The sequence below is a fragment of the Mesoplodon densirostris genome, chromosome 3 (genome assembly GCF_025265405.1).
Source record: "Mesoplodon densirostris isolate mMesDen1 chromosome 3, mMesDen1 primary haplotype, whole genome shotgun sequence".
Classification (NCBI taxonomy): Eukaryota; Metazoa; Chordata; class Mammalia; order Artiodactyla; family Ziphiidae; genus Mesoplodon; species Mesoplodon densirostris.
The window spans coordinates 50,581,660-50,608,049 of NC_082663.1; the positions used below are offsets into that span (position 1 = coordinate 50,581,660).

Sequence of the window (26,390 nt, forward strand, 5' to 3'; positions counted from 1 at the left end):
AGCTGTTTCCTTACTTGGGTCCATCTTCCTTCCTTCCTTCCTTCCTTCCTCCCTCCCTCCCTTCCTTCCTCCCTCCCTCCCTCCCTTCCTTCCTTCCTTCCTTCGTTCATCTATTTATTTATTTTTGGCTGTGTTGGGTCTTTGTTGCTGTGGGCGGTCTTTCTCTAGTTGTGGTGAGTGGGGGCTACTCTTAGTTGTGGTATGTGGGCTTCTCATTGCGGTGGCTTCTCTTGTTGCGGACCACGGGTTCTAGGCACGCAGGCTTCAGTAGTTGTGGCACACGGGCTCAGTAGTTGTGGCTCGCGGGCTCTAGAGTGCAGACTCAGTAGTTGTGGCACACAGGCTTAGTTACTCCGTGGCATGTGGGATCTTCCCGGACCAGGGCTAGAACCCGTGTACCCTGCATAGGCAGGTGGATTCTTAGCCACTGTGCCACCAGGGAAGTCCACTTGGCTTTTTCTTAAACTCAGTGTATTGGGGATATTTTTCTCATGTCAGTAGTATTGTTATATGTCATGTTTTTAATGATTGTATAGTAAATCCATATGATTACTGTAGGTGTACAAATTTTTAAAAAAATGATAAAATTAATCATAGGTTTTCTATAATTTACTTGCCCAATTATCGGTTGATGACATGTAGGTTGTTTCCAGTTTTTAACTGTTGATAAATGGTATTGGAATGAGCATTTGGGTGCATATGTCATTGTGTACTTTTCTAAGTGATCTTCTAGGATAAATTCTTAGAAATGGAAATGTTGGGTTAAAGTGTATGCACACTGATAATATTGATATATATTACCAAATTGCCCGAAGATATATCAAAACCAATCACAGTTTTAAATACTGATACATTTAAATATCTATATTTATTGCTATGCTGTCAAAAAACATTTTCCAGAAATCAGTTTGACAACTCCCCCTCATTTCCCTCACTAGAGTATAAGTTTCATGACTGCAGAGACTTTGTTTCATTCACTGTTCACTCCAGAGCTTGGAACAATCTCTGCAATATAAAAATGTTCTGTAGTTATTTGTTAAATGAATGACTATATGATATGGTAGAAACATGTGAGAAGGTTCAGTGATTATCTTTATATGTAATATTATTCTGAGTATCATAAAATTAAAACACTGAATATGTCAGGTTTTTTTTAGTGAAAATGAATTGATTTGAATCATATTTCTGTAAACTAGAATAATAGTTTTCAGTGGATACTATCCATATTTTGTGAGCCTTTGGCTTTTCCTTGAGAGTCTTTCTTCTGTCTCAGAAATTGTACATCAACCTTTACTCAGTTATAAATGCTGTGTTGTGGCATTTAATGTATATTGACTAGCTGTAAAGAGAATAGAATTTTAACAAATTATGGGCAACTTTTCAAATAACATAAAGATCTTTAAAATAACATGGAATTCAAAAGATGCTTAAGAAGCACCATATGATAGTCGTGAGGTTTGGGTTTCTGGAGGCAGATAAATTTGGATTTGAATCTTGGCTTGGCCTTTTCCTGATAACATGACCTCAGACTATTTACTTATTTTCCTTGATACTGAGTTTCCTTTTTTGTAATATGAGATGAAATAATAGTACATATCCCATTGGATGTTGTGAGGATTAAGGGAGATAATGATTTTTGTAATGAGTTCAGCAACTAATTAAAATGCTCTGTAAATTACCATTTAATGATAACTTTAAGGGGTTCTTACTTTATTATTACATAACCATAGTCAAGTTAATTAGTTGATTTGGGTTGCAGATTAGTTGGTGGTCTAGTTCTGTAAATTCCCGATCCTCTTGATGCACTTAAAATTGATGGCCTTTATAATTTTCTACTCTCTTTAGAGAACCCTGACTGATACACAAATTTTATTTAAAAGAAAATAGAATAAAATTACTTCTATCTTGTAGCTACTATATGGGACCATTGAACCCCTGTATAAATTTAACATACATATGGGATCTCGGTGATTTTATTTTTCCTATATTGAAACATTCTGCTGTTTCATCATCCTAGGAATTATTTTATTAATTATCATTACTTATCATTCTCAACTGTGCTTAAAAAGATTGAAATAGTATGAAAATGAAAGAATGATGAGATTGCCAGAGGATGAGGCAATAGTGAAATTAGTTGTTGTCCTGCAGTTTTCTTACTGTGTTGTCTACTGTATTGCATCGTCTTTTAGGAAGGTGTAAAAGAAGACCACAAACACTATCTCTTTACTATTAGCTTTCATTTAACACAGTCGAGAATTCAGGATTTTTCATTTCCTGCTCGAAATGGCTGAGAAAAGAAAATTAACAGGAAAATGTTTTATAATTTTTACATGAATCTGAAGATGGATGCTCTCAGAGAGACCGGTAGCAGCATTCTAGACCCTAATGATGATAGTGAAATTGTCTAAGTGAAATCCCAGCCTTTGTGTCTTCAGGTGATGATATCCTAGTTGAATTGTCTCAGACTCAGGAATTGATTAGTGAACAATATATTTCTATATTTCAAAGAAGAAATAGAGCATTCTGTTCTAGTTAGTCATTCATCAGGAAGGCCTTCATTGTGTAGTATTTTGTGACAAAAACCTGGACCATCATTTGCTAACAGGACATGTGACATCTTTTATGATGTTTATACACCATAATTTATTGATACAAAGAAGTCTGAGATAATTAAATTCTTAAAAATTTTTAATAAAGTTGTTTTTCACTATCCCTTTATATTTATTTCTGTAAAGTTTATTTTAAATTTATTTTATTTGTTTTATTTTTGGCTGTGTTGGGTCTTTGTTGCTGTGTGCGGGCTTTTCTCTAGTCATGGCAGCAGGGGCTACTTCTTCGTTGTGGCACGCCGGCTTCTCATTGTTGTGGCTTCTCTTGTAGTGGAGCACAGGTTCTAGGTGTGTGGGCTTCAGTAGTTGTGGCTCGTGGGCTCTAGAGTGCAGGCTCAGTAGTTGTGGCACACGGCCTTAGTTGCTCCACGGCATGTGGGATCCTCCCAGACCAGGGCTCGAACCTGTGTCTCCCCTGCATTGGCAGGCGGATTCTCAACCACTGTGCCACCAGGAAAGCCCTATTTCTGTGAAGTTTTCATAACATTTTAAAATATATATTAAAAGGTAAAGGTGTATTGGACCCATATGGTAAATGGTGAGTCTTGCCTTTTCTGGTATCTGAAGGCTAATGTATTTAATACTTGAGATTGAGAACTCTGCTATAAATAATTGCTACCATTTATTCATATTATGAGTACTTATTATTGCTAAATACCATTCCTGGATTCAGGGATAGAGCAAAATAACAAGGAAAAGTTCTTGGCTCTTAAGGATCTTACATTTTAGTGGGAGGAGACAGATGATAAACAGTATGTCAGGGGGTTATACGGCTATGAAAAAAAATAAAACAGTAAGGACAATAGAAAATATTTAGTGAAATAGAATGCTTAATAAATAATTTTTTATTTATTGCAGAGTGATTTAGGTTATTGAAATGAGACACTGAGGAGATGAAATACTATAGTTATTTTGTTGTGGAAGACTGAAGACATTTTTATAATGAATGATTTTTATCTAATTTTAACTTTTTAATATGATGTGATAAGTATGTTTTAGTTTCCCTGAAAACATGTAAGGTAAAATTATAACAATAAATTGAGACTCTTCAAAATTTTTTTTCTTTTCTAGGGTTTTTTACATGGAATATTTGAACGTCTAAAACAATTTCTGGAGTGCAGTAAGTACTTCCATGATAGTAGTTTTTACTGTAGAATCCTTACTCATTAATAGCTTCCGCTTGGCACTTGCAAATCTGGAGTGGCTAAAATCTTGTTATCTCGGTAATTAATTATCTGAAATTAAATTGTAAGCTCAGCTTTGTCTTCATATACCTGTCTTGTCCTAAGTATTGAGGAAACCTTTTTTAAAAAATAAAATTATTTTCTATCCGTTCCTTCCTCTGTATTTCTACTGCTACTATGTTCCATGCAGACATCCACAGCGGTAGTATGTTTAGCAGTTAATAAGTGTAGACCCTATGTCAAATGCTGTTTAGACTTTTTATTGATTGTTTCTTTTAGTACATTTTATGTATCTGTTTGATATAAATGTTCTTAAATGGTTACATTCATTTTGTAAATCCCTTGTTTATTAACCTTTACTGACTTACCAATAGGACCCTTTCTGATCCACTCTCCCACATGAAAGAATTTAGCATTTGCATTTGTGTTGTATTATACTGGTGGTCTGTTTGTTATCCTTTTCTCTCCCCTATGATTATAAGCACCTTTGCTCAGGATGCACACACATAACATACACAGGATACACACGAATGCGTGCACACACACATATGTATAACCTGTATACGTGTATGTTTTTTATGTGTGAGTGTATTGGGAGACTTACTATCCTGAGAAGATATCTTAGTGTACTCACTTTTAGGGAGTTGCTGATTGTTTTATGTCAGTCATTTTCAGTTTAGTAGAATCATTATTGAGTGTGTTGCCAGGTATTGTTCTGGGTACTGTGCATGTAAAGATGAATAAGACAGCTCATATAATATAGTTTTTTTTTTTTCCTAAAAATGGTCATTTTCCTCTGCTCATCCCCATGGGGGAAACAGAAGGAAGAATAGAAGTATTTCCAGGAGAAGAGAATGACATAACTGATGAGACAGAATATGATTAGTATGATTAGGGAGCAAGATAGTTAATGAGCTGATGGACATTATTCTGAATGTACAAAAATTAATTATACCAGGGAAATTATCAGAAGAAAATTGTTAGAAGATATAAGAAAAATAATGATTATGTTAATAATCTTTGAATTCTTTGTTTTTACTTATGTTGCTTGATAGGTATTTCAAATATGACTAGTTTAGATTTTGAAACTGTGATTCATGATTTTATGGATAAAATTGCTATCCTTTTACTGTGAAATGGGCTCAGTTTGTATTTTAGGATTAATTTTATGGAATATGGCACTGAAGATTACTGTGTCAAGTACAAGTCTTGGTATTGCTTTTTAAAAACTTAATTTTTACTGTTTATTTGTTTAGAGTTGGGAATACACACTAGTGAATTCATAATGCAAAATGTGCAAAAATAAATCTGAACAGTATTTTTGTAAAAAGTTTTGTCATTGTCTTGGTTGTGAATTTCTAGAATATTATAAATTTTTTACTAATATTTGAAATGTATTTCTAACAGGTAGAAGTATAGGTACAGATAATGTATGTAGAGATAGACTGGAAAAGACCATCATTCTTTTTACTAAAGTGGTAAGTTTTTTTTTTGATCTTAAGTATGTTTTCTCAAATGAAATGTACATACTCAAATTTAGTAAGGAAAATGATTTTTTAATAAGCATACACTTGCACTTTAGTGTTAAGGTAACTTATTTTCTTACTGTGTATAAGAAAGCTAAAAAACCCCGAAAACCTTTGTATCTTAAAGTCTTTAGAATGCATATAAAAATTAAATTTATATACCATATATCATAGTGTATGTCACCTGGATGTAAAAAAAAAATCAGTCCTAATAAATATTAGAGAAGTTGATTCCCGTAAGCCTCATTATTCTCAAACCCACTGGAAAAAGCAGAGATAAAGAATACAGCAACGCAGCTCAGCAGAAAGCAGCTAAGATGTCGCAGTAGATAATACTAGGAAGTCATTATATTCATAATGACAGATTATCATCATTAATATCAAATATCTTTTGAATATAATTATATGGGTGCATTTTACTAGGCAGTGTGTATATATTTCTGATAAAATTAAGTTTTATAAAAAATATTAATTTTTACGAAGTTTTGGTCTTGGAGGTTGGGAAAAGTACAAAGAATTGGGTATAGCAGTGAGGAAGACGTGGTTGGAGGACTGCATAGCCCTAAAACAGGTGTTTGAAGATAGGTGGCAATATCTAAATCTGTAGCATATTTCCCCCTTTTCATTGAAGTATCATTAATAGGGTTGAGGTTGTCTGTTCCCCGGTGGGGCCGGTGGAGCAAAGGAGTAGAAATGAGCTGTTCTTATTTTTTGTGGTTGGGTAGCAGTTACTTTCAGTTTCATTTGTCTTCATTTCCAACTCACTTTCAGTTTCAGTTGTCTTCATTTCCAACTCTCATGTTCCAAAGAGCCTCAACAGCAAAGCCCACCTCATCCAAGATCCAGAAATTGACTTAGATCCTTTAAGTTAAAAACAAAAAACACATAGCAAAGTAAAACAAAATGATGTGGTTAGGCAGTGGGACTACACAGTGTGAGTATATAATTTATGAAATTCATATTTATGGTCTTAAGACTTTATTAAAGCTTTTAAAATTGGAACATTTAAAATATGCCTCCAAATAGAACTGAGTAACTTTGAATCCACATGAGGTTATCACTCAGCTTCAGCAATTATCAGCGTAAGGTCATGGTCAATTCTGTTTCTACCTGTATGCTGCTTCTCTCTCCTTTCTGTTTGTTTTAAAGCAAAGCCCAGATATTATATAGTATTATCTATAAATATTTGAATATGTGTCTTTAAGTGAGGAAGGATTTTAAAAAAACATATAATCTAACAATATTATCACATTTAAAAAGTAGGAATGACTTCTTAATATCATCTAAATATTTAGTCAGTTTTCAGATTTCTCTCATAAATTTTTTATAGTTTTTTTTGAATAAGGATTCAGTAGTGTTGGTTCTCTTTCTGTCTTTTTTTTTTCTTTCTTGTTACTTATTTGTTGAGATAACAGATCATTTCCTGTAGAGTTTTCCGCGTTGTGGATTTGGCTGCCTACATCCTGATGTGTTATTTAACATACTTCTTTGTCTCTATACCCCTCCTACTCCCATATTTGTTATAAATTTCTGGTTAGATACAGAGGCTTGATCACACTCAGGCCTTTTTCTTTTTTTGGGGGGGAGGAGGATGGCAGTGACAAGAATACTTTACAGGTGATGCTGTGTATTTCCTATTGCATCACATCAGGAAATGTACAGTGTCTGGTTGTCTAAAATTGATGAGTGAACTATCGTAAAGTTCTTCAGTAGCCTTTCCCTTATTTAGCAGCCACTGATGATCATAGCTTAGATCTGTTGTTTGATTAGGGGTTACAAAATGATGGCAATGTAATTCTATTATTCCTTTTGCATTTATTAGCTGGAATTCTTCTATAAGGAAGAAATCTCTTGTCAACTGTTTGATACATTGAAATACAGTTGATGCAGGATAGTTTTTTGATTCTTTGCCTTTATCCATTACTTTTTTAAAAGCCTATCTTTTGTATACTTGTACTTTTTGTATCACATTTGCCCATTGACATCAAATTAAGTATGAAGTAAGTTTATTTCGAACCTTGTACTAGAAATAATAGAGAGTTCAGGTAATGAGATATAATCTGATTTAATCCACTGTTGTATGATGTATCCCAGGAAGTATATTACATGTCTATTACATGTGAAACTGCATATACATATATACATGGACTTCCCACCAAGGTTCAAAACTTGCTAAGTGTTTATTACCAAAGTTATGAGAGGTACCTATGAATGATTATATTTCCGATGTGAATTTGATACATTTTAATTTTTATTTCTTTATAGCTTTTGGACTTCTTGGATCAGCATCCCTTTTCATTTACTCCTCTAATTCAGAGATCACTGGAATTTTCTGTAAGCTATGTGTTTACAGAAGTTGGTGAAGGCGTTACATTTGAACGATTCATTGTCCAGTGCATGAATCTTATTAAGATGATTGTCAAAAATTATGCTTATAAGCCATCCAAAAACTTTGAAGGTAATGCTTTACTGGTAGTTTTATTTTGTTCACTTCCTTATTTTAATCTAAGCGTGAAGCAATTGCTATTTTTATGTAAGTTTTTTGAAATTCATTTATTTAAGTCTGAAAAATAAAATATTGCTGGGACATGAAATAGAGATAAGGATTTGAGCCTTTAATATGTGAATGCCAGCTTTTAAAAACCATACAGTGCATTTAGTAAACTTTCTTTTGCAACACAGTAGAAGATCAGTTGAAGCCCTCCGGTAACCACTGCAGCTCATTTGTACAAGGTCATTCTCTGACCTTGTATAACGTGATGTTGCTTTTAGACAGGTTAAATTGTTTTTTTCTTTTGTTTTTTTTTTTTTTAGTTTCTGCTTTATAACAAAGTGAATCAGTCATACATACACATCTGTTCCCACATCCCTTCCCTCCTGCGTCTCCCTCCCTCCCACCCTCCCCATCCCACCCCTCCAGGTGGTCACAAAGCACCAAGCCGATCTCCCTGTGCTATGCGGCTGCTTCCCACTATCTATCTACCTTACGTTTGGTAGTGTATATATGTCCATGCCTCTCTTTCGCTTTGTCACAGCTTACCCTTCCCCCTCCCCATATCCTCAAGTCCATTCTCAGTAGGTCTGTGTCTTTATTCCCGTTTTACCCCTAGGTTCTTCATGACATTTTTTTTTCTTAAATTCCATATATATATGTTAGCATACAGTATTAGTCTTTCTCTTTCTGACTTACTTCACTCTGTATGACAGACTCTAGGTCTATCCACCTCATTACAAATAGCTCAGTTTCGTTTCTTTTTATGGCTGAGTAATATTCCATTGTATATATGTGCCACATCTTCTTTATCCATTCATCCGATGATGGACACTTAGGTTGTTTCCATCTCTGGGCTATTGTGAATAGAGCTGCAATGAACATTTTGGTACATGTCTCTTTTTGAATTATGGTTTTCTCAGGGTATATGCCTAGTAGTGGGATTGCTGGGTCATATGGTAGTTCTATTTGTAGTTTTTTAAGGAACCTCCATACTGTTCTCCATAGTGGCTGTACCAATTCACATTCCCACCAGCAGTGCAAGAGGGTTCCCTTTTCTCCACACCCTTTCCAGCATTTATTGTTTCTAGATTTCTTGATGATGGCCATTCTGACTGGTGTGAGATGATATCTCATTGTAGTTTTGATTTGCATTTCTCTAATGATTAATGATGTTGAGCATTCTTTCATGTGTTTGTTGGCAGTCTGTATATCTTCTTTGGAGAAATGCCTATTTAAGTCTTCTGCCCATTTTTGGATTGGGTTGTTTGTTTTTTTGCTATTGAGCTGCATGGGCTGCTTATAAATTTTAGAGATTAATCCTTTGTCAGTTGCTTCATTTGCAAATATTTTCTCCTGAGCGTTGTCTTTTGGTTTTGTTTATGGTTTCCTTTGCTGTGCAAAAGCTTTGAAGTTTCATTAGGTCCCATTTGTTTATCTTTGTTTTTATTTCCATTTCTCTAGGAGGTGGGTCCAAAAGGATCTTGCTGTGATTTATGTCATAGAGTGTTCTGCCTATGTTTTCCTCTAAGAGTTTGTTAGTTTCTGGCCTTACATTTAGGTCTTTAATCCATTTTGAGCTTATTTTTGTGTATGGTGTCAGGGAATGATCTAATCTCATACTTTTCCATGTCCCTGTCCAGTTTTCCCAGCACCACTTATTGAAGAGGCTGTCCTTTCTCCACTGTACATTCCTGCCTCCTTTATCAAAGATAAGTTGACCATATGTGCGTGGGTTTATCTCTGGGCTTTCTATCCTGTTCCATTGATCTATCCTTCTGTTTTTGTGCCAGTACCACACTGTCTTGATTACTGTAGCTTTGTAGTATAGTCTGAAGTTAGGGAGCCTGATTCCTCCAGCTCCGTTTTTCATTCTCAAGATTGCTTTGGCTATTCGGGGTCTTTTGTTTTTCCAAACAAATTTTGAAATTTTTTTTTCTAGTTCTGTGAAGAATGCCAGTGGTAGTTTGATAGGGATTGCATTGAATCTGTAGATTGCTTTGGGTAGTAGAGCCATTATCACAATATTGATTCTTCCAATCCAGGAGCATGGTATATCTCTCCATCTATTTGCATCATCTTTAATTTCTTTCATCAGTGTCTTATAATTTTCTGCATACAGGTCTTTTGTCTCCTTAGGTAGGTTTATTAGTTTATATTAGTATTTGCCTTATGTATTGAGGTGCTCCTATGTTGGATGCGTAAATATTTACAATTGTTATATCTTCTTCTTGGATTGATCCATTGATCATTATGTAGTGTCCTTCTTTGTCTCTTCTAATAGTCTTTAAAGTCTATTTTGTCTGATATAAGAATTGCTACTCCAGCTTTCTTTTGATTTCCATTTGCATGGAATATCTTTTTCCATCCCCTTACTTTCAGTCTGTATGTGTCTCTAGGTCTGAAGTGGGTCTCTTGTAGACAGCATATATATGGGTCTTGTTTTTGTATCCATTCAGCCAATCTGTGTCTTTTGGTGGGAGCATTTAGTCCATTTACATTTAAGGTAATTATTGATATGTATGTTCCTATTCCCATTTCCTTAATTGTTTTGGATTCATTATTGTAGGTATTTTCCTTCTGTTGTGTTTCTTGCCTAGAGAAGTTCCTTTAGCATTTGTTGTAAAGCTGGTTTGGTGGTGCTGAACTCTCTCAGCTTTTGCTTGTCTGTAAAGGTTTTAATTTCTCCATCAAATCTGAATGAGATCCTTGCTGGGTAGAGTAGTCTTGGTTGCAGGTTTTTCTCCTTCATCACTTTAATTATGTCCTACCACTCCCTTCTGGCTTGTAGAGTTTCTGCTGAAAGATCAGCTGTTAACCTGATGGGGATTCCCTTGTGTGTTATTTGTTGTTTTTCCCTTGCTGCTTTTAATATGATTTGTTTGTGTTTAATTTTTGACAGTTTGATTAATATGTGTCTTGGCGTATTTCTCCTTGGATTTATTCTGTATGGGACTCTCTGTGCCTTCTGGACTTGATTAACTATTTCCTTGCCTATATTAGGGAAGTTTTCAACTATAATCTCTTCAAATATTTTCTCAGTCCCTTTCTTTTTCTCTTCTTCTTCTGTAACCCCTATAATTCGAATGTTGGTGCATTTAATGTTGTCCCAGAGGTCTCTGAGACTGTCCTCTGTTCTTTTCATTCTTTTTTCTTTATTTTGCTCTGCATCAGTTATTTCCACTAATTTATCTTCCACCTCACTTATCCGTTCTTCTGCCTCAGTTATTCTGCTATTGATCCCATCTAGAGTATTTTTCATTTCGTGTATTGTGTTTTTAATTGATGCTTGAATCATCTTTAGTTCTTGTAGGTCCTTGTTAACTGTTTCTTGCATTTTGTCTATTCTATTTCCAAGATTTTGGATCTTGGAAATAGAATCTTGGATCATCTTTATTATCATTATTCTGAATTCTTTTTCAGGTAGACTGCCTATTACCTCTTCATTTGTTAGGTCTGGTAGGTTTTTATCTTGCTCCTTCACCTGCTGTGTGTTTTTCTGTCTTCTCATTTTGCTTATGTTATTGTGTTTGGGGTCTCCTTTTTGCAGGCTGCAGATTTGTAGTTCCCGTTGTTTTTGGTGTCCCTCCTCAGTGGCTAAGGTTGTTTCAGTAGTTTGTGTAGGCTTCCTGGTGGGGGGGGGGACTAGTGCCTGTGTTTTGGTGGTTGAAACTCAATCTTGTCTTTCTGGTGGACAGGTCCACGTCTGGTGGTGTGTTTTGGGGTGCCTGTGGCCATATTATGTTTTTAGGCAGCCTCTCTGCTAATGGGTGGGGTTGTGTTCCTGTCTTGCTAGTTGCTTGGCATAGGGTGACCCGCACTGTAGCTTGCTGGTCGTTGACTGAAGCTGGGTGCTGGTGTTGAGATGGAGATCTCTGGGAGATTTTCGCTGCTTGATATTATGTGGAGCTGGGAGGTCTCTTGTGGACCCGTGTCCTGAAGTTGGCCCTCCCACTTCAGAGGCACAGCACTGACTCCTGGCTGCAGCACCAAGAGCCTTTCATCTACCCGGCTCAGAATAAAAGGGAGAAAAAGTTGAAAGAAAGAATTAGTAGAAGAAAGAGAGAGAGAAAGAAAGGAAGAAGGAAAGGAAGGAAGAAAGAAAGAAAGGAGGGAGGGAGTTAGGATGGAAAGAAAGAAAGGAGGAAGGGAGGGAGGAAGGAAAGAAAAAGAGAGTGAATGGAAGAAGGGAGGAGGAAGGAAAGAAAAAGTGAAAGGAAGAAGGGAGGGAGGGAGGGAGGAAGGACGGAAAGAAAGAAAGGAGGGAGGAAGGATAGAAAAAGAAAGTGAAAGGAAGAAGGGAGGGAGGGAGTAAGGAAAGAAAGAAAGACGGGAGGGAGGGAGGAAGGAAAGAAAAAGAGTGAAAGGAAGAAGGGAGGGAGGGAGGAAGGAAAGAAAGAAAGGAAAGACAGAAGGGAGGGAGGGAGGAAGGAGAGAAAAAGAAAGAGTGAAAGGAAGAAGGGAGGGAGGAAGGAAAGAAAGAAAGACGGGAGGGAGGGAGGAAGGACGGAAAGAAAGAAAGAAAGGGAGGGAGGGAGGAAGGAAAGAAAAAGTGAAAGGAAGAAGGGAGGGAGGGAGGAAGGAAAGAAAGAGAAAGGGGTGGAGGGAGGGAGGGAGTAAGGGAAGGTAGGAAAAATAGAAAGAGAGAAGATAAAGTAAAATAGAATAAAGAATAAAATATAGTAGCGTTATTAAAAATAAAAAAGTAATTATTGAAAAAAACAAAAAACAAACAAAAAAAAACGGACCGATAGAACCCTGGGACCTATGGTGGAAGCAAAGGTATACAGAGAAAATCTCACACAGAAGCATACACATTCACAAAAAGTGAACAGGGGGAAAAAAAATCGAAAATCTTGCTCTCAAAGTCCACCTCCTTAATTTGGGATAATTCGTTGTAAAAAGAGGAAAAGGGAAAAAATCTTAAATCTTGTCCTCAAAGTCCACCTCCTCAATTTGGGATGATTCGCTGTCCATTCATGCACTCCACAGACGCAGGGCACATCAAGCGGACCGTGGAGCTTTAATCCGCTGCCTCCGAGGCTGCACAGAGAGATTTCCCTATCTCTTCTCTGCTCTCACAGCTCCCGGGTCTCAGCCTTGGACCTGGCCCCGCCTCTGCGCGTAGGTCGCCGGAGGGTGTCAGTTCTTCGCTCCGACAGGACGGGTTTAAAGGAGCCGCTGATTCGGGGGCTCTGGCTCACTCAGGCAGAGGGGAGGGAATGGCACGCAGTGCGGAGAGGGCCTGCGGCGGCAGAGGCCGGCATGACGTTGCAGCAGCCCGAGGCGCTCCGTGCGCTTTCCCGGGGAAGCTGCCCCTGGGTCCCGGGACCCCGGCAATGGCGGGCTGCACAGGCTCCCCGAAAGGGGAGGGTGGACAATGACCTGCGCTCGCACACAGGCCTTGTGGCGGCGGCAGCAGCAGCCCCAGCGTCCCACGCCCGTCTCTGGAGCTTCTTTAAGCAGCGCTCTTAATGCCCTCTCCTCGCGCACCAGGAAACAAAAGGGAAGAAAAAGTCTCTTGCCTCTTCGGCAGCTCCAGACTTTTTCCCCGAACTCTCTCCGGGCTAGCCGTGGTGCACTAACCCCTTCAGGCTCTCTTCCTGCCGCCAGCCCCAGTCCTCTCCCTGCGCTCCGACTGAAACCCGTTACCCGAGCCTCAGCTCCCAGCCCCGCCCGTCCCGGTGGCCGAGCAGACAAGCCTCTCGGGCTGGTGAGTGCCTGAGGGCACCGATCCTCTGTGCTGGAATCTCTCCGCTTTGCCCTCCACAGCCCTGTTGCTGTGCTCTCCTCCGCTACTCCGAAGCTTTCCCCCTCCGCCACCTGCAGTCTCCGCCCACGAAGGGGCTTGTAGTGTGTGGAAACCTTTCCTCCTTCACGGCTCCCTCCCACTGGTGCAGGTCCCGTCCCTATCCTTTTGTCTCTGTTTATTCTTTTTTCTTTTGCCCTACCCAGGTATGTGGGGAGTTTCTTGCCTTTTGGGGGGTCTGAGGTCTTCTGTCAGCGTTCAGTAGGTGTTCTGTAGGAGTTGTTCCACGTGTAGATGAATTTCTGATGTATCTGTGGGGAGGAAGGTGATCTCCGCGTCTTACTCTTGCGCCATCTTCCTTCCTTCTCTAAATTGTTATATTACAGTTGACCCTCCAACAATGCGGAGGTTAATCTGAGTATAACTTATAGTTGGCCATCTGTATTTGCGGTTCCTATGCATCTGAGGATTCAACCAACCACAGACCGTGTAGTACTGTAGTATTTACTGTTAAAATATCTGAGTGTAAATGGCCTCACAAAGTTCAAGGGTAAACTGTATTTGGAATTCATTCATGTACATGTATATCGAGATGAATGAGAAAGTCTTATAGGACAGAGAGAGAGATACATAAGTAACTCACTTCAATGTGGTGTGATAATAAAGCATGGAAATGTGCAAGCTATAGTGGTAAGACAGAAGCAAGACTGATGTGTGTGTGGTATGAATAAAGGCAAGAGCATCTTTGAGATTTGTCCATAATGTAAATGAAAATTTATACACCACTATATAGGAGGTATTTTTTAATTTAAGTTACATAATCCAACTTGGGTAGAATGTCTGTACAGTTAACTTGGAAATTTTATTTTTCTAGATAGCAGCCCTGAAACTCTTGAAGCTCATAAGATTAAGATGGCATTCTTCACATATCCCACTTTGACAGAGATATGTAGAAGATTAGTCTCTCATTATTTTCTGTTAACTGAAGAAGAACTGACAATGTGGGAAGAAGACCCAGAAGGCTTTAGTAAGTATCCGTTTTTCAGTCTTTACATGGTTCTTTTCCCCCGTCCATCCATAGATATCATTTATTTGAATGACAAGTATAATAACACTGTATTTTAATGTAGTACTTTTGTTCTGAGAATCTTGGTTTTTAAAAGTTAGCTTATCATTCTCTCTTTATTAGACATTAGTACAAATTGAGAAGGAGAAAATGAATGCTTGTTCAAGTATATAGAATTTTTTCCAAAAAGATTAAATTTTGTAGATGTTATGAATATATCCTATAGTTTAAAACAAAAATATAAAATTAACTGTCTTTATTATCTTTGTGGTTCATTCTGTATTATTTTTTATTTGTAGAAATTTTTACTTCAGAAGGAAGTTTGGAGATGAAAATTTCTGAATTGCCGAATGGATTACCTATTTAAGTTTTAATTTAAAATTAATTTTTTGATGATTAAAATGTTTTTATAGGAGTTCTTTTTATCTGTATGAATTTTAGTACTAGATAGAATATCAGGTCCTTTGCTACAGAAAATCAAGGACTTGTGTGCCTGATAAAGTACCTGTGTGTGAATAAAGTGTTAGTGTGTGAATTGCTTCAGCCATGGTCAGACATAGGGTAGATTTTAACCTCTCCTCATCCCTTTGGCTGGGTGCCTTTGTGTAGTTATACATGTGTTTCCAATATTTTTAGAACATCTTAAACATTTTTGTAAGATTTATTTTCCTTCTCTTTTTCATTTAAAAATATTTTTATCCATTTAGAAAATACAGCACTACACTGTATAATGCATATTTTGTTTTTGCTTTTTCTCTTAAAGTCTTATGCTTCTTATTGCTTTTTTTAAATGCAGTAATATAATATTATAACATGAAACACTGAATCCCTAGAGTTTTAAAAGTCTCTGAAGCATTTTACTTTAAACATAGGAAATTTATGGAAAATGACTAATCATTTGAACTTGTAAAACATCATTATTGTATGAAATGATTCTCAGGATTGTAATGATAGTGTATCAGGTGATGTCACATACTCTGGGAGTGACAAGTACTTTGAGCTTTCCTCCATACAGAGTTCTTAATGAAAGTGAGAATCCTTATGGATATGAGCAGTTGATAGATGACTATGATGTACACAGATACGATCTGTAGGTTATAGTAAAGAAATCTTTGTAAGGCCTTGTGTTCCCAAGCATGCGCTCTCAGTGTTATTTTAAAGCAATTCACAGCTATATTATATTGATATTATTTAAAGTCTTTGTTTTCCAAACTGAGATTTTGGAAACATCATTATTGCATTTGTGGAGAGCCTCATTTGTTATATTTTTAATTGCAGCAGTGGAAGAAACAGGAGGAGATTCTTGGAAATACAGTTTGAGGGTGAGTATTGATTGAAAGAAAAATTGATAGGGAAAAGTTTAATGCTTCTATAACTCCTAGTAGAGAATGATACTCTATTGAAGATTTCAAGCATTAAGTCAGACAGATAGGGAACATTTATTCATAATTGCAAGAGTCCATATTTGAGAGGAAAGTACTTAATTAAATTATGAACTTAGATCTGAAATTTTTTTTTAAGTTGGAGCTTTGCAAACTGAATTTTTCTTCATTTTACAAATTGATTGGGAAATAACTGTCATTGCAGAAGTAGGAAATGTTTTTGCAGTGAAAGCTCCCTTTTTTTGGCTAGAATGATTTTTTTCCTCCTAAGTATTTCAGTAATTATAAAGCTTCTTTTGATACATTATTTCTCTTACTATCTAGTATGATTCTCAGAGACCAGCCCATTGCTTTTAGTTATAGAATGCTTTTTAAATATACATTTATTGATAAGGGCAACATTTGAGGAAGATTTATCAAATGTGGTCTTTGAACTATTCTTTTTGTTGTGTTTACATAATTTACGTAATTTGCCGTTATTTTCCTAAGTGTGTTACTGTTTTTAGTTTCATAAGCTTCCATAGAAAGTATTAGTACTTAAAAGTTTTTAAAAAAAATTTTGCTGCTTTAAGTTTTTAAAACTTTCTCTTATGGAGGGCTTCCCTGGTGGCGCAGCGGTTGAGAGTCCGCCTGCCGATGCAGGGGACACGGGTTCGTGCCTCGGTCCAGGAAGATCCTGCATGCCGCGGAGCGGCTGGGCCGGTGAGCCCTGGCCGCTGAGCCTGCGCGTCCGGAGCCTGTGCTCTGCAACAGGAGAGGCCACAGCAGTGAGAGGCCCGCGTACCACAGAAAAACAAACAAACAAAAAAAACCTTTCTCTTATGGAAAATGTTAAACATATTAAAAAAATAGAATAATATCATGAACTCTTCTGTATTCAAAACTTATTTTATCAGTTATCAACTCATGGCTAGTCTTGTTTCATAGAAGCACTCTTTTACAAACCACTTAGATTATTTTGAAGTAAATATCTGAGATGACATGTCATTTCGTCTGTACATATTTCAGTCTGTATATCTGTAAGATTCCTTTTTAAACATAAAGGACAATACCTTCAACATTTAATTGTACTTTATATTATGAAACATCTAGTGATTCAGTACTTTTAAGAATGAAAATGAATCATTCTTTTTATTTGTGATTTCTTTTTGTGTCTGTTAAAGGAAGAACAACTCTGGTGAATTGAACTCATGAATTGCTGTTGTTACTTAAGTCATTGCCAAGAAAATACACAGTTTTTTAACATATTAATTCCTGGACATTTATAATTCTGTAAATGAATGTGGCTCCAGATTGCTTTTTAGATTTAAAGAATTATTAATTAAAAATGTAAATTTCTCCTCTCTGCAGTTTGGTGTTTTGGAATGCATAATGCAAAATTATTGAAATAGTGAAATAAACGTTCCATGTTAAGAATTAAATTATTAAATTTGATTTTATTTCTGACTGTGTTTACAAAAAACAGCAATAAACTTTTTTTCAAAAAACATCAAGAATTGGAAACATAGAGTTTTAAGAATGAGTATTCTTTGCTTTAATGTAGAATTACTCAATGCAATATACCATTGTTTTCATTAGAAATTTATTTTTTTCCCCCAACAGCCATGCACTGAAGTATTATTTATAGATATATTCCATGAATATAATCAGACTCTTACCCCTGTACTTTTAGAAATGATGCAAACACTTCAAGGTGAGGTATATTTTGTGATACTTTGATTTATCTTTTAATTAGTGTTCAGTAAAATATTTTGAGTGCCTACTGTGTGCACTGCACTATTTCCTAGATCATATACTAGACATGAATTTGAGAAAGACAGAATGTGTGCTTTTCTGAAAGAGTGGCCTTCAAGATAGAAAACAAGGATGGGCAATTCACAAATGAGATAGGCCTTGAATGTGCTAATTAGATTTTGCTGTGGTAAGCATACTAGCAGCATAAACAAAATAGCAGTCAAGTATATTGGTTGGAGAAATAGTCTATTTGGAGCATGCTATAGGAAGTAGTGGGAGAAAAAGTTAAAATAATAAACGTTATTAGCCTTAGAATGGTGGCAGTGGGAATGGAAAGAAGATAATGGATTTAAGAGAAAATGATGAAGTGAAATTTTTAGCACTTGATGATTGTACTTTGTACACAAGTAATTAAAATTTTTAACTGTCACAAGTGACTTATCATTTTTTTAGTTATTTTTATTATCAGAGTGTAGTTGATTTACAATGTTATATTAGTTTCTGCTGTACAGCAAAGTGAATCAGTTATACATATACATATGTCCACTCTGTTTTAGATTCTAGTCCCACATAGGTCATTAGAGTATTGAGTAGAGTTCCCTGTGCTACACAGTAGGTTCTTATTAGTTATCTATTTTATGTATAGTAGTGTGTGTATGTCTGTCCCAATCTCCCAATTTATCCCTACCCCACCCACCCCTCTTTCCCCCTTGGTAACCATAAGTTGTTTTCTACATCTGTGACTCTACTTTTGTTTTGTAAATAGGTTCATTTGTAAAAAGTGATTTATCACTGACTATTTTGCTATACTGTAAATTTCAGAGAGGAGGCCACAAACACACCTGTGTTGTTCACACCTTGTTCCCAGTGCCTAGCACACTCAGTAACTGTTGATTGACTTTTGGCAATTAACTGACTGCTGGGCAAGGGAAATCTATCAAAGACAATCCTGAACTTTAGAGTCTTAAACAGATTATTTGATTGGTTTGGGCAGGAGTCACATAAGGGTTCAAGTATTGAGTAGGTGGTAATGTAAGGAAGTAACAGCAAGAGAATCTCCTGTAGAGAGGAGATTCCTCATCTTGTTTGTAGTATTATAAAGGGTAGCTCACTTTTTAGGCTTTTGTTTTCTCAAAAATTTAATAGAGTATTCCTGCTTAAGTTACAAAGCAAGGGAAGAAATGAGCTATCCATCAAGTTTTTTGTGTTCATTTTTTAAAGATAATTTGAATATTAATTGTATTTTCAATTTTTCTTGAACCACTAGGAAAGTGGGTAAGCTAATTAGGTTACACTGTGGTAAGTTGCTCTATGGTGGTAAGGTTTTCAGTAATTTCAGAGTTTAGTTATTTTCTTTCTAGTTCTGGAGCAATTTGCTTATTTAAGGCTGTACTTAACTCTAGTAATTGGACTAGTGAGCTTAAGAAATCAATAACAGCAGAAAGGTGCTTTGATAAGCTTGCTAGAAAACTTTCTATTCTAAAGAAATATACTAACTAAGTAAACTGTATTTTTTCCTGTCTTAACCATGGTAGTCTACTTTCTGGAGAGTAGTGCAGAGACTGCCAGCGTTTTATTCTGAAGTTTTCACATTATGTAATGGCTCTCGTTTTTCTGTTTGTACTTTGCATTTTGTTGTTAACCCTTTAATGTATTGTCATAACCTGGTTTATTTTTTATGTTTAGATCTTGTGTGAATTGCCCATACTTGTTCTTTTTTTTTTTTTCCTATTGTGGGATTCATCTTTTTATTCTTTCTAAGAATTTTCTCTTATAATCAGGATATAATACAATAGTTAGCAATTTGGCATATATTTTTTTAGAATGCTGCTTGACATAACATTTTCCATATATGTTATAATGATTTTTTAAAATTGTAATATGGCTTTACATGTTGTATCTGTGTTCTCTAACGGTGATGGTAACAAAACTTAAACTTTCTCTTTACACCTATATGTATATTTAATATCAAAATATATTATACTTAATGAATTGAGAAACTAACAAATTGAGTTTAAATATCTTTTAAAAACTAGTTTTATTTACCTTTGCTGATACTTATTTTTTCAGGTCCCACTAACGTGGAAGATATGAATGCACTGTTAATCAAAGATGCTGGTATGTTAAACGAAAATGATTTAGAAACATTTCTTCAGAAGATGGTGTGTCTCTTTTGTGGCAGGTGTTATGCTGGGAGAGTTGGGATGCAAAGATACCTAAAATTTAGGAGCTGTCTGGTGGTGGAGATAGCCAAATAAACAGACAGTTGATTATAACATAGTATCAGTTGATTAATGCTACAATAGGTGGTAATTATGTAGTACGGTGGAAAACTACAAGGTAGTTTTGGTGTACCCAGGGAAAGGCTCCTAAAGAAGTGTTCTGTGCGAACACAGGATAAGAGAGAGTTAATAAGGGGGAGGGGGTGGTTCCAGACAGAAGGAGCAGTAGGGACAGAAGCTTGAAGGGAAGAGGAACAAGCCCAGTTAAGTTTTGAATTGGGTGTATTTTGGTTTAATTGGAACATGGAGTTTAATGGGTTGTGGTGAGAGAAGAGGCTGGAAAGAGGATAATTAGGGACCCCATAGCATAAAATATTGCATCTATTTGGAAACAGATGTTGTTTTTATAATTTTTATAATTTGACTTGAATATTTTTAAATGAATGTAATTTTCTGTTTGAAAGCACTGAGTATTTAAGAAAAACATAAAGTAACTTAAATAATGTTTCTAAAATGTCTGTTTAAATAATTTCCCAGATTAACATATTGTAGATTTCCCTCTATTAACATATGACATGTTTCAAAGTAGTCCTTAAGGCTTATTTTCTTGCATAAGGACAATTAGAATTTTGCCCAGTATCTGAAATTAAATTTTTTCTTCTTAGTGTATAATGCTGTTGGATTAGCGGCTTATGAGCTGTTTGACAGTGTTGATTTTGATCAGTGGTTTAAAAACCAGCTTCTTCCAGAATTACAAGTCATTCACAATAGGCAAGTATAAAACTCTGTGTTTGTTATATACTTATTTTATCTTATTGATTTTCTAATGAAGACAAAAAAGCATTAAAATGGCTTAAAATTTTAAAAAAGTCATAGTATGACTTAGCTGATAGTGTCTAGTGTAGAAAGGAATAAGACTTGTGAATCTTATAACTGAAAAATAAGCAAAATCGTTTCTTGTTATTTTACTTCAAATGTGAATTGTGACATGTATGAAGTGTTTGATGTTACATAAGCTAGTTTGCAGGAGGAAATTTTTGTTTGTTTGTTTGTTTTTAAATTTATTTTTTATACAGCAGGTTCTTATTAGTTATCTATTTTATACATATTAGTGTATACATGTCAATCCCAGTCTCCCAGTTCATCCCACCACCACCCCCTCGCCCCCCACCCCCGCTTTCCCCCCTTGGTGTCCATACGTTTGTTCTCTACATCTGTGTCTCTATTTCTGCCTTGGAAGCCAGTTCATCTGTACCATTTTTATAGATTCCACACATATGCGTTAATATACGATATTTGTTTTTCTCTTTCTGACTGACTTCACTCTGTATGACAGTCTCTAGGTCCATCCACGTCTCTACAAATGACCCAATTTCGTTCCTTTTTATGGCTGAGTAACATTCCATTGTATATATGTACTACGGCTTCTTTATCCATTTGTCCGTTGATGGGCATTTAGGTTGCTTCCATGACCTGGCTATTGTAAATAGTGCTGCAGTGAACACGGGTGCATGTGTCTTTTTTTTTTTTTTTTTTTTTTCTTTTTGCTGTATGCGGGCCTCTCACTGTTGTGGCCTCTCCCGTTGTGGAGCACAGGCTCCGGATGCGCAGGCCCAGCGGCCATGGCTCACGGGCCCAGCCGCTCCGCGGCATATGGGATCCTCCCAGACCGGGGCACGGACCCGTATCCCCTGCATCGGCAGGCGGACTCTTAACCACTGCGCCACCAGGGAGGCCCGCATGTGTCTTTTTGAATTATGGTTTTCTCCAGCTGTATGCCCAGTAGTGGGATTTGCAGGAGGAAATTTTATGCAAAGGTAACAGAAGACGGAGATCTATGAATTCTAGAAAGAAATTGTGTACAAAAGGAAGCCAATTGGAGACTTAGCAGAGGCTAGGCCTGATGCCAGAAGTAGCCTAACCAAAGTAACATCCATCAAAGGTGACTGCCTTGGGATCACACGGAGAGAGCATACTTCAAGTCTGGGGAAAAGGAGTTGCAGAGACACCATGGCAAAAAGTATTTGGACACACTTTAGGCTTGTATTGAGGTGCCTAATTCAGTAGTACAGATCTATCTGACATTTAGTAGGGTTTTTGCCCAATTCTTCTGTTGCATATACATTTAAATACTTGCCTAATTATTTTAATTTTAGGTACTGAATGAGTAAAATGGAAGGGAAAGGGTCTTTCATAATTTTTTAAATTTTTCTTCATTTAAAATTAGACACCTAAAAAAATTCCAAGATACTTTTTTCTTGTTTTGAATCGTGCAGTTCTAGTGATTTATGTCTGTAGATGTGGTACTTGTCAGGATGCCTAGCCTATAGTCATAGATCAGTTAACATATCTTGACTACTTTAATAAATGAATAGAAAACTATCCATATATGGATCATTTTATAAATATTTAGAGCCATAGAATTGTAGAGCTGGAGATGCTTTAAAAGTAATTTTGACCATTAAGTAGCTATCCATTCAGTTATTCAGTCATTTATTCAATCAAATATTTTCAGCACTGGAATTTGCTGTGTCCTGTAGAGGCAGTGGTGAATAAGGTGGGCTTCAGTTCTGCTCTCAGAGAGCTAGTGAGCCTCTGATGGAGAGAAAGCCTTTAGTAGGGAGACACATGTGCACTTTGTCCTTAAACCCTTTTGGCTGTTTAGTCTAGACTGATCAACCATGTATTAATTACATGTTGAAATGATAATATTTTGGATGTATTGCAATAAATAAAAATAATAAATTTTCACATGTATCTTTTTACTTATTTTAATGTGGGTACTAACAAATTTAAAATTGCATATTTGGCTTGCATTGTATTTCTTTTGGACATAACTGAACTAGACCAGTATTTCTCAAACTTTAACGTGCATATGAGTCACCTGGTGATCTTGTTAAAATGCAGGTTCTGGGGCTTCCCTGGTGGCGCAGTGGTTGAGAGTCCGCCTGCCGATGCAGGGGACACAGGTTCGTGCCCCGGTCCGGGAAGATCCCACATGCCGCGGAGCGGCTGGGCCCGTGAGCCATGGCCGCTGAGCCTGCGCGTCCAGAGCCTGTGCTCCGCAACGGGAAAGGCCACAACAGTGAGAGGCCCACGTACCGCAAAAAAAAAAAAAAAACAAAAAAATGCAGGTTCTGGTTTAGGTTATCGGTCTGGGTCAGATTGTGTGATTCTGTCACACTTCCAGATAATGATACCGTGGTCCAGGAACCACACTTTGAGGAACAAACTGACTCCTATTCTTAACTTTGCCCAGAAGTGACTGTCATCTTGGAATTTGAACGTTTCTGAGCTTCATTCTCTTTGTTGAGAACAGAATGTTGAATGTGGTAATCCCAGAGATCTCAGTCCAAAATTAAAGACTCTGTGGTTCCTTCCTTTACTCTACACCAGTCTTATTTACTTCCACCTCTGGGACTTTGTTCAAATTGTCCCTGTCCCCTGAAGTGACATCTTTTCGGTTTTTTGCCCCAAATGCTATTTATCTTAAAGGCTGTTCAAATCCCATCTCCCTCTGCCTGCTTTTCTCTCTTTCGTTTCTGCAATCCTAGTATATATAGTTTTGTGGTCTTTAATTCTTTTAAGTATGTTAAACATTTTGAAAGCAGGGAATACACTTCTTTTGTAACTTTAATGAATAATTCTTTTTACGTGTTTAATCATATAAGATTATAATTTTCTGAAAAATGTGGTATATTCATTAGTTTACTACATTTTCACCCAGAAATAAATATCATCTTGCCACTAAAATAAATATAATATCAAGAAGAGACTTTGTGGGTGGAATTCTTGGACACAAGTGATTTTTCTCTTTGCCTAAAGAACCTTCCTTTTCTTTAACAAAGATGGCCATAGAGAAACAAATATATGTACTTGTTACTGTAAATGTTCTATAACTTTAAAAATACAAATCATTATTTTGGTAATCTGAGTCACAATTTGTAATTGGACACCTTTTACAAAATTAGAAACTTTAGCTGAAATCAATATAAATTTATATAAATATTTTATATAAGTCTAGAGATTTCTCACAGTGTTCTGAAAATAATCTTTATGAGATTAACAGTATTGGAATTGGAAAATTCCTTTATTATTACTTTTTGGGGCCTCTCCAGCCTTAGGGTTTGGAACATTTGCTAGTTATACCTATTTAGATTAACTTTTTTTGGTTACTTTAAGAAACAAGTGGACTTGGTTTTTATGTATATAACTATGTTGTAATTCTTTAATACAAAATAATCAGGTTTACAATATATCTGCCTAAGAATTTTCAGTTTTTTAAATCAGAACTTTGTTAGTATTTATACTGTGGTACATTTAAAAGTGCTTTTAAACTTTTATATAAAAATGCATATTGTTTTCTTATTACATTTTAGATTTAAATGATGAAATATACTAAGTGAAATAGGCTTCTTAAAATATGTAACATTTTAATTTCATGATTTTCCCTATCTAGGTATAAGCCATTGCGACGCAGGGTGATTTGGCTCATTGGTCAGTGGATTTCTGTGAAATTCAAGTCCGACTTAAGACCCATGTTATATGAGGCAATTTGTAACTTGCTTCAGGATCAAGACTTAGTGGTATGTTGCTTAAAGGTTTTAAAAGTTATTTTTATAAGTTTAACATATGTTAAAGTTCAAATTCAGAAGTGGTTTATATCTTTCTTTAGAATGTTGGTGGCCTTTCAGTGCTGTAATTATTCCTTGGTGAGTAGTTTGATTTGAGGGAAGAAAGTCCTTTGATTATTTTTTGCCCTTCTCATCACTAGTAAATGAAAAAAAATTTAGCCAAACTCTACTAATCTAAAATTATTTATAATTTTTTAATAAGAATAAAAGGCAGTTTTTTAAAAATCCTTTTATAGCTTTACATGTCCTTTTTCTTATTCAGGATAGAATTTGTCATTTTTACATTTAAGATAACACCATAATCTGTTTCACCCTTACTATTGATTTTTTCTTTGTCTCTCAGTTTTGGGTTTTTTTTTGTTTTGTTTTGTTTGCCTTTGGAATTGTTTATTTTAGGACTTTATGTATAGTGTTCACATAATATTCTTGATTTTGTGTTACTGAAAACTTGATAATGACGTCTTCGTTGCTTCTTTTGTTCCCCTTCAAGGCAAGTAGGTTTGCTGCTTTATTATATGTCATTTACTCAGAGGGTTTTTTTTTATTTTTAAAGATTTATTTGGTTGCACCAGGTCTTATTTGCGTCAGGCAGGCTCCTTAGTTGTGGCATTGGAACTCTTAGTTACGGCATGCATGTGGAATCTAACCCAGGCCCCCTGCATTGGGAGCGTGGAATCTTATCCACTGTGCCACCAGGGAAGTCCCCAAAGAGGTTTTTTAAAAGAAGTTCAACATAGTGTGGAATAGTATCCTCCCCCAACCCTGCTCCCACTGTTGGTGCTTTATTTTATGCCTGAGTAAATATATTCATGACTTACTGTACATTTTCTTTGTCTTGTGCTTAGGTTTGACTCCAGCATAGTCTTTAAAAAGTGAATCTGGTTGATTTTTTTCCTGAACTTCAAATTATTTTTAGATAAAATTAAGTGATTCCACCACCCCCAAATTATTCTCAGATCTTGTTTAATCATTTATCAATATACCACCTTTTAAAAAAATTTCAAACCTACCTGATTATCCTGTTTTTCAGCAAAGGCTTGGGTCATACTTTTCTTGTTTTCACATGTGTGCCACGATAATATAAACTTTTAATGTTCAACAAAGGAAAACATAATTAGAGAAATTACGAAATTAAGAAAACATTATAATTGCAGAAGCAATGGTACATTCTAAAAGCAAATAGAACTTATTTTTGGATTTTCTACTTAAATGTTACCTACTTTGTGTAAATAATTGAGAATTTACTCTAAATATCATTCTGTAATTATTAAATAGTTTAAGCATCCCATGCTTAAACAAGGGAATCCAGTTTTATTTTACCATGTTTAAATTCTTAGAAGTTTGTTAATATAATAAAACTTAACTGTTCCTAAGAATACTATTTGCTTTAATTTACTTTTGTAATAGCTTTAGAATAAAGCATTTGGAAGATTTAAGTTTTGTTTTCCTAGTTGGAAGTATTATTTGCTGTTCTATCAGTGGTATCAGAGAGAAGACATTAAATGCTTTATGAAAGTGTTACAAAAGATTTAAATTTCAGGTGAGTTTTCTGTGGGAAAGAGAAATTTCTTGGATCTTATATTCTTTTTTTAATAAGTCTATTAGGAGAGAAGTGAAGAGAAAATGAGTCATTTAGGTCAGCACTTTAAAAGCAGAACATTAAATCTATCACATCAATAAGCATTATTGGGGAAAAAGGGTTTCATGGCCAGTTAAGTTTGGAGAACACTGGACTAAATATTCAAATAATCCTCTTTACTGTAGGACCTATAAGAACCTTTAAAATGAACATC

The 26,390-nt window shown here is 35.9% G+C and overlaps 1 protein-coding gene across 2 annotated transcripts in view; it reads left to right on the forward strand.

The window, feature by feature from the left end:
* The window catches only part of IPO11 (importin 11), a 205,747-nt gene that overhangs the window by 44,990 nt on the left and 134,367 nt on the right, over positions 1–26,390 (forward strand). For both annotated transcript variants that reach the window (XM_060092933.1, XM_060092931.1), the window contains exons 8-16: positions 3,681–3,729; positions 5,201–5,271; positions 7,585–7,777; positions 14,434–14,586; positions 15,904–15,947; positions 17,610–17,700; positions 19,812–19,859; positions 20,629–20,734; positions 24,423–24,549. In XM_060092933.1, the coding sequence (XP_059948916.1) occupies positions 3,681–3,729; positions 5,201–5,271; positions 7,585–7,777; positions 14,434–14,586; positions 15,904–15,947; positions 17,610–17,700; positions 19,812–19,859; positions 20,629–20,734; positions 24,423–24,549 (882 nt within the window). The remainder of the gene's footprint in view (positions 1–3,680; positions 3,730–5,200; positions 5,272–7,584; positions 7,778–14,433; positions 14,587–15,903; positions 15,948–17,609; positions 17,701–19,811; positions 19,860–20,628; positions 20,735–24,422; positions 24,550–26,390) is intronic.